At 36.9% G+C, this 16623-nt stretch overlaps 1 protein-coding gene across 1 annotated transcript in view; it reads left to right on the top strand.

Moving 5' to 3' along the window:
• The first annotated feature begins 2152 nt into the window (after window positions 1-2152).
• gpc5a (glypican 5a) overlaps window positions 2153-16623 on the top strand; it is a 200628-nt gene continuing 186157 nt past the window's right edge. The window contains exons 1-2 of the mRNA XM_028476307.1: window positions 2153-2497; window positions 9299-9460. Of these exons, the coding sequence (XP_028332108.1) occupies window positions 2338-2497; window positions 9299-9460 (322 nt within the window). The 5' untranslated portion in view covers window positions 2153-2337. The remainder of the gene's footprint in view (window positions 2498-9298; window positions 9461-16623) is intronic.

The raw sequence follows: 16623 nt of genomic DNA, 5'->3' as shown, positions 1-16623 counted from the left end.
TTAATAGCTATATGTCACTGTTTGGTCATTTGTTGCTCACATTGCTTTCCAGCAGATTGGTACCCTAATCCTCCAACATCTGCTTTATTCTAAAATTGGCTGTTAACGTTCAGCCCTCAAACACAGCCATTTCATTTTCATGGAATGATTTTGAATTTATCTGAATTTGAAAATCATAAACAACTGTTTTGAAATAGCAGGTGATAATACTATTGGTCTTGAATTTGAGTTTTAAAAAATGTTCACAGTTGTAAAGGGTTCTTATTGCAATGTAGAAATCAACATACACATTTATTTGAATATATTTTGAGTAAATGCTCAATCCCTCTAAACTAGAATTCAAGCTTTATTTGCTAGTTGTAACTTTTCAGTGGAATGTTTGGGTAATTTTATTCAACTATATATATTTTTTAATCCAATGTACAGAAACAGTTTTTGGGGTGAATTATTGTATGTATTTAAATGTAAAATACGTGGATGTCATTTGTTACATCTCAAATAAATTGATCTTCTGCTGATAATTATTCTGCGTATATATTTGATTTATTAGTTGGATTACACATTTATTTTCCTAATGACTCGTTTCCCTTGGAGCTATGTAGAACAATGATCATCACAGTCAGAATTCCTTTATTAATCCCAGGGGGAAATTGCTTTAGTTACAGCCACAGAAAAGAAAAAAAAATCACAGAAGAATAAATGCGTTAAAGACGAAAGAAAGAATAATTAAGTGAAAGACTGTTAAAAATAGGGATCAGATACACATTACAGTAGTAGAAAATAAAGTAGTATAGATATTAATAATACAAATAGGATTTACATATTAACAACTAGAGCTAAAATGAGAATACTTGAAACTAAATCTTTCTATATATAATGACAGTGATCATGTTTTTTTGTGATTGCTGTTGCATATCTGAATGTGATTTTCCCAGTATAATACCCATTTTTCTTTGTATTTCTTTTGATTTACATGCTTATGATTACTGTAGTTTCGTTAAATCAGTCCAATCTCAGCCAATTTTTATTTATTTTTTAAACAATGTTTTACACAGTGATATCACATTGGAAATGTATATTAAAAAAACGTTAAAAATAACACAGATCATGTTCAAAGGAAAAATAAATACAAACTCTTCCAGAAGTCATTCAAAAATACTTCTCACTACAGACCAGCAAATACAGCCTAAGAGATCAATTTATGTTTATTTTACCAAAAGCAAGATTAGAAGTTAAACAAATATGTCTGATCTTGAGGTTAATTTGTGCAACACTGTTGATAAAGAAAGAAAAAAAAAAGAGTGACACTATTTAATAAAAAAAAAAAAAAAAGAAGTCATGTTTTAGATTTATGTAAAGCAGTAGAAATATGTTCTTTGTTAAATGTTGTTTTAAAAGAAAGTACATGTATATATATATATATATTTTGCTATATTTGAAAAAAGGCAACTCAAATGTACTTGTTGAATGCTTGAATTATTTCTTTTGTGTGTATTATTGGAAAAGGTCACCTTAATGTTATCATTTATGTTGGGCATATACGCATTTCTGCTTCGGCCTTTTTCAGTCTTGTTATATATTTTTAAATTGTGATTTGTTTTTGAATATTATTTTTTTTTGTTTTGTTTGTTAGACTGAAACAAACTGAAAGTGAGACAAATGAAACATTTAGGAGCATTTTATTAACTAATTCATTCACTTTTACTCAAGTAAGAATCCGAATGTTTTATTGCCATTGTTGATGAACAGAATTCACAATTAGGAATTTGCTTTGGCTTACAGGTGCTTAAAAAAGGTGCAATAGCAAACAACAGAATACACTAGATTAAATAAAAATAATATTGATAACAATATATAATAAATAAATATAATATATCGGAGCAACTTCATTACTTTAACTTTTACCAGACAATTTTTTTCCCCCTCAAATATCTATGCTTTTACTTGAGTACTGAAGACTAGTACTTTTGCCACCCCTGAAAGAAACAAAGAAACAAATCTACTTCCATATAAATGTCTTATCCACAATGAAGAGGTTCCTATAAAGAGTGTCCAGCAGATGGCGCTGTTGTGTCACAGCCATGCTGCCACTGGCTCCAGGTGAAGTTATGGTACCGCCTCTGCTGTCGGTTCGACCAGAACACAGACACAGACACAGACACAGACAGGCCTACATGCCGCCCTGCAGAGGGAAGTCCCATCGTCTGTACATTCTAAGGTCTACCTGGAGACACTGAGACTTCCAGACCCGACATGAGGACTGGACACACCTGATACCGCACCTATTGATTTACTGGATCCATCACACTGGGATTTTTTTTTTTTTTTTTTTTTTTAATGGAAATGGATCATGTGTGGACCTACTGTGTTTTCCTACTGGTGTGGTGCTGCTGCTGGTCAGCGCATGGAAGTCCTAAACAGTGCGAGGAAGTGCGCAAAGTTTTCCAACTCAGACAAATAGGACCAACTCAGTTATTGCCTTTAAGTCCCAGAGCAGGTAGGTGGACAGATTATTATTATTATTATTATTATTATTATTATTATTATTATTATTATTATTATTACCTCCTCACTTTGTGAAGGAGCAAAAAACGTCTTCCTAGTGTTTGGTCATGTTTCTCTTCATCCAATCACAACAGCATCCTCACTCTGTCATTTTCTGCTCTTTGAAGTCCTAAAAGCACTTTTTTCCCCCCCAACAACATTTTGGGTGTGTGTGCAGTTATGATAATTACACAGACACACGACACTCAAAGTGATCATTGCATTTTGTAGTGAGTTTAATTCTAAACATTTATTAAAACCTACAAGCCACATACTGTAAAATCTAGGTTTGTAGATTTGTACATTGATTTAATGATTTTGAAAGATTCTGATTATTTTTTGTATTTATATTATATAACCCTGTATTGTGCTGCTGCCAATCTGAATGGGATTTCCCTGATAATTCTTTGTATTTCATTTGATTTACACGCTTTGTTAAAACTGTCCAATCTAATCCATTTTTTTTTTAGAGCACCTTAAATAAACAAAAGTGCTGTACACAGTGATCTCACATGGGAAATATATATTTTAAAAACATAATAATTTAAAACACATAAAGCACTGTAAAAACACCAATATAAAAACACTCTAAAAGTAGGAAAACACAATATAAATAAACTTGGGTTCGCCTGAAATGTTTAGTAATTGATAAAACCCCCCAAAACTGATCAAAATATATTAAAAATGTATTTATTTATTTTTACAATTATCATTCTTTCAAAAAATAAAACAACACACACCCGAACTGCATTCTATACTTTTTCAAATATAAATCTAGTTCAAATACAATTGTGATTTTAAAAAAATAAATAAAAAAATGAATACAAGTATATGAAGTATAGGCCTGCACACAATAGCCCATGGAAAAGTATCCTCTAGTCCTTTCATCATGGTTTGGACAGTCCATTTGTTATGTGCACTCCATCTGTTGCATTGCATATTCCTACGATGAAGAGTTTAAGACGCTTTTGTCCACTTACTGTTATTTTCTGGGATAAACAGTAAAACAAAACAAAAAGTTAAAAGGTAAACTAAGCATCACTACACCCTGCTAAATGCCTGCTTGGATAATTGTGTTTAGGGCTGGGTGGGAATCATGTGGGTGTGTTATGTGGGCTCTAATTGACTGAAAGGCTCTCTCTTCTGCTGCTACTGCCTCTGCATTTGGAAAAGTAAATCTTAATGATGATGACTTCCATCCTGCCACAAACCTCTCCCTATAAAGACCATCACCCCAAGGAAACAGAATGAATTGGGGGGGGAAACTAAAAAACCAAAAACCTAGACGAAGTGCCTACTAACCCTCAACAATGCCCTCAACCAGTGTGACTGTGTGGATTCACCGTCCCTGTGCTGCTTCTTTTGAAGATTTGCAAACTGGAGTGGTGAATGCTCCGCTGTATTCACACTGAAGCAGTGATACGCTCCTAGGATTCTGTACAAAACTCTGTCAAACAATTGCTACTGTTTAAAAAGTGCTGCACTGTTGACCTTTCTGCCAACTTCAAGTCTCTGGAGCTGCAGCTCCGTTACATTAGTAGTGTAAAGCAGTGTTTCTCAAATAGAGGTACGTGTACCAGGGTCATGCAGTGGCACTACAGGGGGTACTTTAAAGAGAAAGAGAGTGAGCATGAAAAATATTGGTTTAATAATGATTTTTTAAAGATAAAAATGCTAATCATAATAATGATGTTGAAAATAATTTTGATTAGAACATGAAATCAAAATACAACGGTCAGTCTTGATCTCACATTGCAGGTGGGAGATAACCTGAAATGATAAAATTATATAGAAATAAATCTATTCTAGAGGCTCTAAATCTGTGTTTTTCAACTATGGGGTCGTCTGGAATTTAACCGTGGTCGCCTGAAATGTGAAAAAAAAATCGATTTGAAATAAAATGCACTACAAATATATCTGAGCTGCTGCAACTTGGCACTAATCCTGGCTACTCTGTATTTGTAACACAGAAAAACAAACATGATCAAAAACTAATTCTTGAAGAAAAAAGTGTTTTTGGGGTCGCCTGAAATTTTTGATATAAAACTGGGTTCACGTTCCAAAAAAGGTTGGTAACCATTGTGCTAAATACCGTTTAATTCCACTTGTTTACACAATGGTATTATTATCCCCCGTCACAAAGTGTGGAAGGGGGATATAGGTTTGAGCTCTGTCCGTCCGTCCGTCCGAGTTAAAGTTAAAGGGGACAGCTTTTCTCAGAAGCTATTTTAAGGTATTGTGGACGATGTTATTTTAGCCTCGACTTCCGGGTGGATCATCAAGACTATTGGTCCTCCTGATTGTCAATCATTCTGATGATATGTTTACGTAAGGCTGTCGTACGTGCTCGTGCTTCTGCCCGGTGCGCACTGGGTCCTTTGAAAATATGTTTTCACTTACCGGTGGCGAGTCTGACATAGTGGGAATGGCTGCAAATCTTCTTTCGGAAGGTAATACTGTATGAGGGAAGCCGACTCCAACTTGTAAACAGAGCTGTGCACAAAGAAAACTGGGCTCATGCAAGCTCTCTAGCACACGTAAGCGTGTGCGACAGAGCGCAATGAGTGTCGTGCATGTGCAGAGGGCGTTTCTTTTCTAAACTTTGGGAAAATCATCCTCTATACCTTTAAGATAGGATAACCAAATTCGATGTGTGGCTTCAGGGTATCAATACCTTGATTTACTTTGAAAATGAGAAGCGCGCAATTATTTTTTCCGGAGTTATTGCCCTTGTTCCGTTTTTCTTTACTCTGTTCGAGGCATCTTCAAAGGGGACAGCTTTTCTTAGAAATCGTATAAGACAGGATAACCAAATCCGGTGTGTGGCTTCAGGGTATCAGTACCTTGATGGAGTTCGAAAATGAGAAGCATGCAATTATTTTTTCCGGAGTTATTGCCCTTGTTCCCTTTTTCTTTACTCTGTTCGAGGCATCTTCAAAGGGGACAGCTTTTCTTAGAAATCTTTGAAGATACTATAACCAAATTTGGTGCGTGGCTTCAGGGTATCAGTACCTTGATGGAGTTCGAAAATGAGAACTGTGCAAATATTTTTTCTGGAGTTATTGCCCTTGTGTCGTTTTTTTTTTTTACTCTGTTCGAGGTATCTTCAAAGGGGACAGCTTTTCTTTGAAACGTTTACGATAGTTAGTAATTTTATATTCTGATGTGATAGTATTTTCCTTTGTATACATTTAAGTTCTTAGATTTAGGACCTTTAGGAAAAGGTTGTGAGTTATAATGAGAACAATCTGGCAGAGGTTGTTGATGACTGTTTTCTTGTTTAAAAATGTTTTCACTATTACTGGTATTCTGAGGTAGTTGGACAAAGGGGGTACTTGGATTCAGAAATAAGAGAAATGGGTTACTCAAGCCAAAAAAGTTTGAGAACCACTGGTGTAAAAATGATAGTATGAGGTGTGAATGATACATTAATAGTTTAATGTTTTTCTAGGGGAAAAAATGCCTCCAGAAATGTGAGGAATCCGATTAACATAGCTTCTTTCATTTTTTCTGTTGTTGTTGCTGCTGGCCTGATAAGAATAGCCTCCAGCTTGGGTCAAATCAAAACACAGCAAGTTAGAGGTCCTTCACCTCAACCAGAAATGCTGCTGTCATTCGTTTTCATTGAAACTCCTTCATGTTGTCTTATCTAAGGGACTTTGAATTCCTCCACGTGTGCCATCGTCTCCGTGGCTCCCTCCTGTCTTTTAAGCTGATAGTGTCTCTGGCAACAGCCGTGCACTCGCTGCCCAGGCATGTCAGACAGTCCTTTGCTGACTTTTTTGGGGGGAGCTTTTTTAAGATGTTTTTATTGTCTGGTGAGATGTTTGAAGATTGCTCACTTTTGTTCCCTCCTGGAAAAATCCAAGCACTCAAGTGTAGTGAGATGATAACACTTTGAGTTTGATCCCACCTCAGGATCAAGATGTCTCAGTTTTCACGTTGCTTTCATGCATTGTTTGATTCAGGCACTGCTTGTAAAAACAGTGGAGGCCAAACATGAGCATTATTTGTCCTTTTCACACATTGTTTAGTCTCTTCCTGTTAGACCTTGATTTCTCCGTCTGCACTCTTGGCTGACAATCACATTTTTGGGTGAAAAGTATGTCTTCAAATTGTTGACTGAAGGATCATCCTGTTGCTCTAACTGTTCATTCAAAGCAACGTTCACACCTGCAGGGTTGTGAGTTTGAATCCGCAGGCTGTGTCATTTGTAATCCCACTGGTGAGCTTTCAATCATTAGCGTTTATCTCTTATATCAAGAAAAAACTTCAAGGGTGAGTTTAAGGTTTTTGCCGAAAAATGCAACTAAAGCGCAGCAGCAGATTATCAGTTCAGACTCCTTCTTGGAGATAGTTCACGGAAGAGTTTGAGTAAGCAGCGCGTTCTTTGCTGTAGGCAGTTTCAGGTGTCAAATCCATCTGAGCTGCTTGTCTTTGGAATGTTTAAAGGAAAGTAGAGAATGAAAAGACAGCCAGAAAATTCTAAACATCAGTTCAGCTCTTTTTGGTTAGAGCGTTATTAGGTTAAGACACATGCTAGTATTTGCTTTCCCAAATTAAAGAAATACCTCCCGGAGACTGGAATGCAATATCTTGAAGAACATTTGTCAGTTTTTTTCTGCTAATGGGTCTTTTTCCCCTTAACCCTATAGTAATTTTACCCAATGATGAGAAATGTTTGCAAGCAATGTATTTTTTCTGTAATCTTCCCAATTCCTGAACCAAGTTTGTTAACGTAAAGGCGGAAATGCCCAAGTCATGCTCTTTCTGCTCAATCGACTTTTTTCACCTTGTGTTATACTTTGCCCAAAGTCTTTTAAAAAACTTGTTAAATTCCAAACACATTATCTGCTAAATCATCTCTGTGACTGAGGATTTGTTGATGCCTCATTCAATGATGGCAGTTTCCATGAGAAATGGGGCTCTAATGATACTTGTTGTTTTCAGTCAATAATGGTATATATCAAGTGTCTGTTTCAACTTTTGCACCAAAGTATAAGGAAAAGTAAGCCATATTTGCGGTAAGCCAGACACAGACAACTGGCAGCCACATGCGGCCCTCGGTCTAATTCTGTGCGGCCCCCAAAACAAATCCACCAAAAATTGTAATTCAAGAAATTGGACGTGATATGAAACCCAACAAAATACACAAAATAACTCCAATAACACACAAAATAACGGTATAATGCACAGAATGTCAACAAAAATACACAAAGCAACAACAAAAACACAAAAAGATTCAAAAAAGACTCATAATACACACAAAACAACCACCTAAACACAGAAAACAATGACACAAATACAAAATGACACCAAAGAAACAAAAATACTATAACAATTGCATACAACACCATAAATACTGAAAAACTCCAAAAAGGCACAGATTGAATGACAATAATCACGATGCAAACATAACACACAAGAAAAAATTACAAAAACACAAATAATGACTCATAAAATATGATAGATAAATACATAATTATTTAAAAAAATGACAAAACCCTTTGTTCTTTCCTGTTATTGCTCAGATTGGTCATTATTCTTCATTCTGGCATGAATGTTGATAATGTGGCCCTTGGATCAGACAATCACATTCTTGTGGCTCCGCTGTGAGCCCGTCCCTGCTAGGCTAAGGTAGCTTGTGCGCATTTGCAGAAACAATTTTTCCTCCCACAATCAATACAAACTTAAAACACAAACAAATGAATGACATCTATAAATTGGTCAAATCTTTATTTTTCATCTTCTGGTAAAAAAAAAAAAAAAAAAGTGTTATTTAAAGGAGTAAACAGTAGGCCTATATTATCAATAGACCCCTAGAAACTTATGCTAGCATCTTGTTTAGAGCTAACAATTTCATTTAACATGATTTACTGTGTTAAAACATTCAGCAGACAATAATACACTTTCATAGAGCGACTTATAGAAGGACTGTAGACATTTATAAAAAAGATTGTCTTGAGTTATAACTTACAGTGATGCACAATTCAAATCCCCGAAAAATAATTGTGTCTTGATGAAGCAAAAAGTTTGGTTTAGACAAATACACTGAAATACACTAACCGTAGGTTAGTGGTAGTTATCAATCAATGTTTTGTCAGGTCTGCCTATGGTCTTATGAGTTGTATCTTAATATTATTATACAATGACATTGTATGTAATTCAATAGAGACTTTAAAAACTATTTTTTTTCCATTTATCTCTTGGTCTGATTGTATTAAAGGGGATTGTGCACAGTGACAGTCCCATTCAGACCCTCTAAACCTCGGCAATTAACTGCCTCATCATTTCTTGGTCGATCTTAATGTTTATTTACTCACGTCTTGGAAATTGGATTATGTTTATTGACTGGCAACTCATTTAACAGTCACTGGGTCGAGGTTAAGGTTTGTCTGTGTGAAGTGTGTGAAGGTTTAATTTGCTCCAAATTCCCAAAAAAAGAACATACTTGTTTTCAAAATTCACCCAGGAAGTCAATGTTTGTGTTTCTGGGATTTTTAGCCTCTATGTGTTTGCCCTGTGATCGACTCGAGAGCTGTTAATCCGCCCTCTGCTTGGAGTCAGCTGAGATTGGCTGCAGCACCTTGTTACCCTGAGCAGGATAAGCAGGTTAAATGGGATGCACGAATGTCCCCTTTACTAACTTGCACATATAAAATATTACCTCATATAAGAGAAAGTAAACCATTAAACTTTTAAAAAAGTTTGACAAGTTTGATTTTAAATCCCATCTTTCTCTATACTTTCAAAGGTTCAGACCTTCACGTGTGCACATCCAGGAACCAGACATGTTGCACTAAAAAGATGGAAGAGAAGTACCAGGTTGCTGCTCGCAGAGACATCCAGAATGTCCTCCAGACCACCAGCTCCAGCCTCAAGTTCCTCATATCACGCAACGTGGCTGCTTTTCAGGGTGAGATTTTATTGGTGTCACCACGGAGCCGTGGTGCGATTGTTTGTTATGGTGATATATGCAGGCTGCTATCTGTGTGTGTCTCTGAGCTGCCCTTCAGTGTGCATCTGTGGTTTGTGGGATACTGTAAAAACAGTGAATGAATCACTGTGTATGCATCTCTCTGTATGTGTGTGTGCGTGTGCGTGCGTGCTTGAGTGCGTGACTCCACTTCAGAGCGAACAGAGGCAGGCCTGTCTTCCTTCCAGTTCTACCACTATCATCTGATGCTCAGATTAGATAGGTTAGCTCTGCAGATCCTGTTGGAGAAGCAGGAGACGGCCTGGAGGAGTAGGTGTCTGTCTGGGATATTTTTACCATTCATTCTCTTCCTGTGTCAGGTATCATTTGTAGCTGTATGTTGATAACGACAAAATGTTCCCTTCACCACACATCCTCAGATCCAGAGATCTGAAGTCAACACGTATTTAACTGAGACAAATTTGGAGCTGACAGAAGTGGACATACGTACATCCGAGAACCGGTGTTGTTTTCCATTCCTCTCCATCCTTTCACTCATCGAATGCTTACACGTAGAAACTTGCCTCTTTTCTGCTTGTTTTGAAGTCTAGTGATGGCGTGAATGAGTGTGCAGAGCTTTTGACCCATGTTTACGATGTAAGACATTTCATTTAACCAATGAACAAAAATGATGCTGATTATAAGACCTGCTTTTATCCTTGCCCTCAAGTCAAACAATTCATAGGTGAGGTTTTAATGATCACAGTGATTTCGCTGTTGTTTGAAAGATCCATCATCCATCCATCCATCCATCCATGGGTTTAACGGAGGAAATTTCAAAAAAACTTCATAAAATATACAAAGACGGTCTAAGAGGGGTGGCATTTGAATAGGTATCTAGTTATTTAAAATACAGGAAACAGTTTGTTAAAATTATTAATATAAAATCAGATGTTTGTAATATCAGTTGTGGGGTACCCCAAGGGTCTGTACTTGGACCTATACTTTTTCTTTTTTATGTGAACGCTATTGTGTCAGTGTTATATTTACTTAAGTGATTGTTGATTAAGATGATTTTTTTTTCATTCATTCATTGTGGAGGAGAAAGACATTTGTTTTAATATCGTGAAATAAACAAACAAACAAAGCATCCATCCATATTGAGAACATTGCAGTCACATTGCAGTGGTTACCTGAAGTAATATTCAATTTATTTCCAACATATTGAAGATTTCCCTGGGATTTTTGTTAGCCTGTTTCAGTTATATTTAGGATATAGTTCACAGAGCATTAGATCATCTTTCCACCACATTGTCAGTAACTTATGGCGGGACTCGCAATGAAGAGGCAAAGCTAAAATTCTAAGATCTGGACACACTTTGTTTTTGTTGCTTCAGACAGAGAAAATGACTCGAGTGAGACTACTGAGATTGTAAACACACAAGAAAATCAAAGTGTATTCGTGGCATAATGACTAGGTCCTCATGGTGTTAAGTAAAAGGCTTTCAGGAGCCGTGGCATTCTACACTTGATAGTTTTATGAATATTTATGGTAGTAAGAAGATGAACCTGGAATCATGCCCTTTTTTAATCGCTAGAAAGCAAAATAGAACCGAGGAATAACAAACATCAAATTGTATGCTAATAGTTTTAGTTTTTTTTGGTGGCATTTCTGTCTTTTCTGAAATACAAAACCACAAAAATGATACCTTTACAACATATTTTTAGTGTGTTTTCTTTCTACTCTGCAAAGTTGTCTTAATAGTTCAGATACTGGATGCTTTTGATCACACGGGGCAGCAAGTCAAACACGGCTACTGGAGCCGATAGCTGTTTGAACTCAGGTACATAGTAAATCACGTGGTTGCTCAGATGAAATGGCTGCCAGTGTGAGCTGCTGCCAAACCAAACAGAGTTCCCTGTCAACACTGGCTCCCATCAGTCAACAAACTAGGATGGCTGTAGCCAACAAACAGGCTGCAAACTTCAAGTGGCAACAGACGATCAGTCATTTAGGTCCAATATTATCACCACAGCTGTAGCCAAACTGCTAACTAACTAGTACGCTGTTGTTGAATTTTAATTTAAAATGCAGTAGAAACATTAGGATAATGTATTATAACTATTGGCTCATTTAACAAATTATTGGATGTAAAGTTATAAATAAAAATGTAAGTGCGTTTCACGTAAGAGGGTAAATCATGACTTTAAACGGATAACTTGGTATCATAGCATTACTAGTACGGCTTTACTTGATTCTTCTTCTTTATACTTCAGCAGATGTTTGAGTTTTTCAGGTGTTAAGAAGCAGTATTTGTGTAAAGTGTACCCGTGGTGAACTTAAAAGGCAAGATTGGTTTATTAGTAGAGGTTCAGCCAGGTAACTATCGTCAAAGTCCTTGTCCAGTACTAAATAAGAGTTCTGTCAACGGAGGACAGTCAGTGCTATGTTGCCTCCTTTACGATGAAAAAAGCAACATGCCTAATGAAAACACTGCTCCATGAAATACATAAACTCCACAGAAGGACTTTGAAAAACTGGTGATTTTAATTTCAGTTAAAACAAGAGCTGCTTAATGTCTACTAACAAATGGCTAAGTCACAGTGACTTAATTACATTTGGTATTTTTGTATGTAAAATGAGTCAAAAGGTTCCCTGAGGTAAATCACAGTTGTTGAAAGTGGCAAAAGTGCAGAAATCAATTCATACTTTTTGGCTAAACCCTGACACAAATGACACACACACGCACTCACACTGTTCCTGTATTGTTTTATTTACTGTTCACCCTCTGGTGGTCTTGGTGGGGTGGCCTGGGGCTCATGGCTGCATCTTTGGGCCCGGGGAGGCACTTGGGTTCACAGAAGCAGTTCTTGCCCAAACATTGATCAGGGATGCACTGGCATTGGGCTGTGGGATAAACTTGTATTGGGCTTAACCTTAGACACGTTGATCCCAAATACCAGTTTTAGGTATAACCACTCACTCCTTCTCTCTGTTCACGGCACCACCATTATACTTAAGCTGGGTGCTGTGTCACCACCTTCAATTTCTCCACACTTGCTGAACGAATCACACAACACAATAAGCACAACTATAACATCACATCTCACTCTCACTTTAAAACAGTCAACCCCTTCATTCCTACCCTGACTCCCTCTTCCCTGTTCCCTCCCCCCTCACCTAGGTGCAACACTGCCCTCTCTACTCATATTCTGCCTTTAATAAAGTGTTTCTTACCCTTCCTTAGGGAGGGCTGGTGATGGTCACTATTATGCAATAAAATAAGTTAATGTTTTTAACTGCAATAACCACAGAGGCACTGCTGTCTTTAAAAGATTGCACTTCTTGAAGTGTTGACCTTCAAAAGTATGTGCAGACAAAGTTAAAAAAAAATCCTATGTCCACATGCTGTTTTGCTTTTTCTTTTTTTACTGGCACAAATGTGCCACATACTGTCAAATAAAACTGACTGCTGCAACAAACTGGTTTGTAGCTAGAAATAGAAAGAAAAAGGCTGAGTTAATCCCACGCTGTGCTTGTGTTGAGATGCTCATGCTTAATGTTGGGCAGTAGTCTCTGAGGGTTTTAATGTTTTTTCTCCACCGGTTGTGAGGTTTCTTCTGTTTGTCCTCAAATATTCAGCCTGCTGAGCAGGGTTTGAAGGGTGATCTTTTCATCCTGCATAGATTTGTCTTCCACCCATGGCAACTAACCTGTGCAATCCCTGTGCCCCTCATGGCAGGACCTAAATGAATCTCCAGCAGAGCCCTCATGAATCAGCTGTTGAGACGCCTTAAATGAGTATCTGAGAAAGGCTCGTCAAGTCAAAGCTAAATTGTTAGAATTCCCCAAATAAAATATATGCTATGCATGTTTTGTAATTTCTAATACATTTTTTTTTTAATGTTCATTCTTAACTTTATTAGACTTTAGGTCACAACTGATCAGGGGTGGAGTAGAGATTTTAGAACTGAGGGTGTTCAAATTGTAGGGCAACCGTCGCCACACTGAAGCAGTCTCAAAGCGCTTTACACATTAGCTCATTCACCCAATCACTCACCAATGGGACAGGACTGCCATGCAAGGCGCTAGTCGACCACTGGGAGCAACTTAGGATTCAGTGTCTTGCCCAAGGACACTTCGACACATAGTCAGGTACTGGGATCGAACCCCCAACCTCTCGATCAGAAGACGACCCTCTACCACCTGAGCCACGGTCTAACTGGACCAATACTTTTTCAGCAATTAATCCCTCTGTAAAAAGTGAAGGGGATGAATTTTTGTTTTCATGAAAGTGCGTGTTTTTCATCCCCCATGGGTGAGATGTGTCTGCAATTGGTCAAAGCAGCACATAGTAGAGCTGGGCGATATGGACCAAAACTCATATCTCGATTTTTTTTCCCTCAAAACGATATAAATCTCTATATTTTTCACCCCAGAAAGTCTGACCAGAAGACAATTCTGAGGTAAATTTGCTGATGCAAAATGCCACACAGGCTCATTTATTACCACTTTTGGCTTTTTTTTCTCTAAGGGACAGCACATGGCTTATCTAGGGGAAGGTCTGGGTTCGGACGCATTCAGAAATCCATCTAACTGTGCTTTTCATGCTGTTCTGAGAAGTAGGGAAAGCGGCGAATCCTAAAACAAGTATTTTAATACAAAATAAGCTATACAAATATGTACTGCATCTCAGAAATATGGAAACATTGTAAAGAAGGACACTGTTTGACTGTACTCTATATAAATAATAGCAAAAAATTATATGATGTGATTTGTGCTGTGTGTTTGTATAAATCAAAACAAGTTAAAAAAATGTAAATATATCTTGATATAGGCGATATTGTCATTTTCTATATCGCCAAAATAAAAAACTCAATATATCTTGAATCACGATATATTGCCCAGCCCATAGCACATTGTTAAAAAAAAAAAATGAAGTCAAAGCTGTGCATTGTGTGGTTTTATTTTTCCATTCTCCATACTGTACAGTTGTATAAAAGAACAGAACAGTTCCAAATGTATGCGCCTAACAAACATGCTCTGAGTTCTGCGACATAAATGCAGCAGTGGCTCGATTGTTTGGCATGAAGGGTTTGTGACCATTAACACTCAGTGGCTTGTGGTCTTCCTGCCAGTCGGTGTATCATTTTGGTTTTCTAACCAGGGAGGAAAAAAATTCTCGCAACTCGAGACACAGGAATCCAGTCTGTGTTTTTTTTTTTTTTTTTTTTTTTTATTTGCATAGTTTCTTTCTTTAAGCTGCTGTTTAGTCAGGAGCACTGCTGGTGCTGACGAGTAGAAGATTAAAGACACAGAATGGACTACTGCTATTACCAAAGAGGAAAAATGGTGTCATGTTACGTTTACACGCCTAGATACTGATTGTGTTTCTGTTTACCAGCTTTTAAAGGATCCACTGCCTGTCGTTGACCTGATGAATCAATAAACGAAGCGTAGCGAAGTGGCAGTGAATCCAGAGTGTGACTGCCAATCTGCTCATGACATCAGTCTGAGAAGAACAAGAAGCTCTTTATAGCTAAGATTAGACGTAGGACTTTTTGGAACTGACTTTCCATTTCTGTGTATCTAGTCTGGTGAAGTCCACTGCATTGGCTAACGCAGCATGTAGGCCACAACATCCTGGGCTGGATCCTTATTTAAGAATGTTTTTAATTTGATTAGCCGGCAGAATAAATGAAGCCTAGAGATTAAAGAAGTGTTGCGGCGTGGGACCAGAAATGCCAACAAACAGGAAGTTAACTGACCTCGCACAATGTCTCATGAAAGCAGCTGTTGCTAAATAAAAAACATCAATATTACTTTATTTCTTAGCATTTATATTATAGTAAAACAAACAGTAGATATATTACCTACTAAAGTCATAGATGGCGGCAACTTTGTTACTTAGTAACGCATTATACTCCAAATTATTTTCCAGTAATATGTAATCTACTTATTTCCAAACCAGTAATCAGATTAAAATTACTTATCGAAATCTCCGTGAGTTACTTTTTATGTCATTTTCCTCACGTATGCGACAAGTCACGTTTTTATGCACGAGTAATAAATACTCAGACAAAATATGACCGGTCAAAAAAAAAGGACTATTTTTATTTGATTTTTAATTTTAAAAAATGATTTATGTTTTTTAGTTTTAAAATTTGTCAGAAGAAACATTGTTGTGGATGCTTTTAAAAGTAACCGGTTGTCATTATGTTGAGGAGATGGGGGGTTGTTGTCTGCAGCTCCTAAATGTATTTACTGTAATTTAGTAACTTTTAGAATAAAGTAATCAACAAAGAAATTGCTACTTTTCAAAGGAGTAATCAGATTACTTTTTCAACGTTACTGTGGCAACACTGCATGCCTTTTGTCTATTGGGAATATGTAAAACAAGATTAATGTTATAAAGAAAATAGACAAATATGCAAACACAGCTATTACTTTGGGAGAACTGATTGCACCCATATATACTTATCCTTATTTGTGTATACCTACCAAATGACAACCCCATAATGTTTGTATTTAATATATTTTGTTTCTTTCTACCTTTATTTAACCACGAAAGTCTCATTGAAAGAAATCCAGGAAAGTTTGATTGAGAGAAATACAATAAATTCTCATCTCAGAGAGTTCTAGAATCAGGTAGCTTTAAGGGACTTGCTCAAGGTCCCACATTGATGGCTCACAGTGGATTCGAACCAGCAACCCTCCGGTTACAAGCCCGCTTCCTTAGGCCACCAGTGTGCATAAGCAAATTGTGTTTATAATGTTCGAGTGACTAACTCTCTAAATAATTGTAAAAAGGCACACAAAGAGCAAGAATAAATGATTCAGCGATAATTTATCAAGATATTTCTGCATTTCAGATTCATATAATGTTATGTCACGGTAATTCATTTTGTATTGTATTCGTTTTACTCATACACCTTTCTAAATAAAAGAAAAATCCAGAACTGCTCACATCTAGATTCATTTTACTTTAACACTCCGTGCCCTTTTGCCAACATAAAAGCTGTGAGGGTGTCTTTTTTTTATATTGAGAAATGAATGTTGGAAACGACTCACATTGTAATAAAAAGCAGGATTCCAGGAGTAGCTAACCCTGCAGACTTTGCAAATTGAAAATGTGATGAACTGTGGCCCAAAGCGAAAAATA

The sequence above is a fragment of the Gouania willdenowi genome, chromosome 3 (assembly GCF_900634775.1).
Source record: "Gouania willdenowi chromosome 3, fGouWil2.1, whole genome shotgun sequence".
NCBI lineage: Eukaryota > Metazoa > Chordata > Actinopteri > Blenniiformes > Gobiesocidae > Gouania > Gouania willdenowi.
Note: the sequence above shows the minus strand (reverse complement) of the source record. Positions and strands in the feature narration are given on the sequence as shown.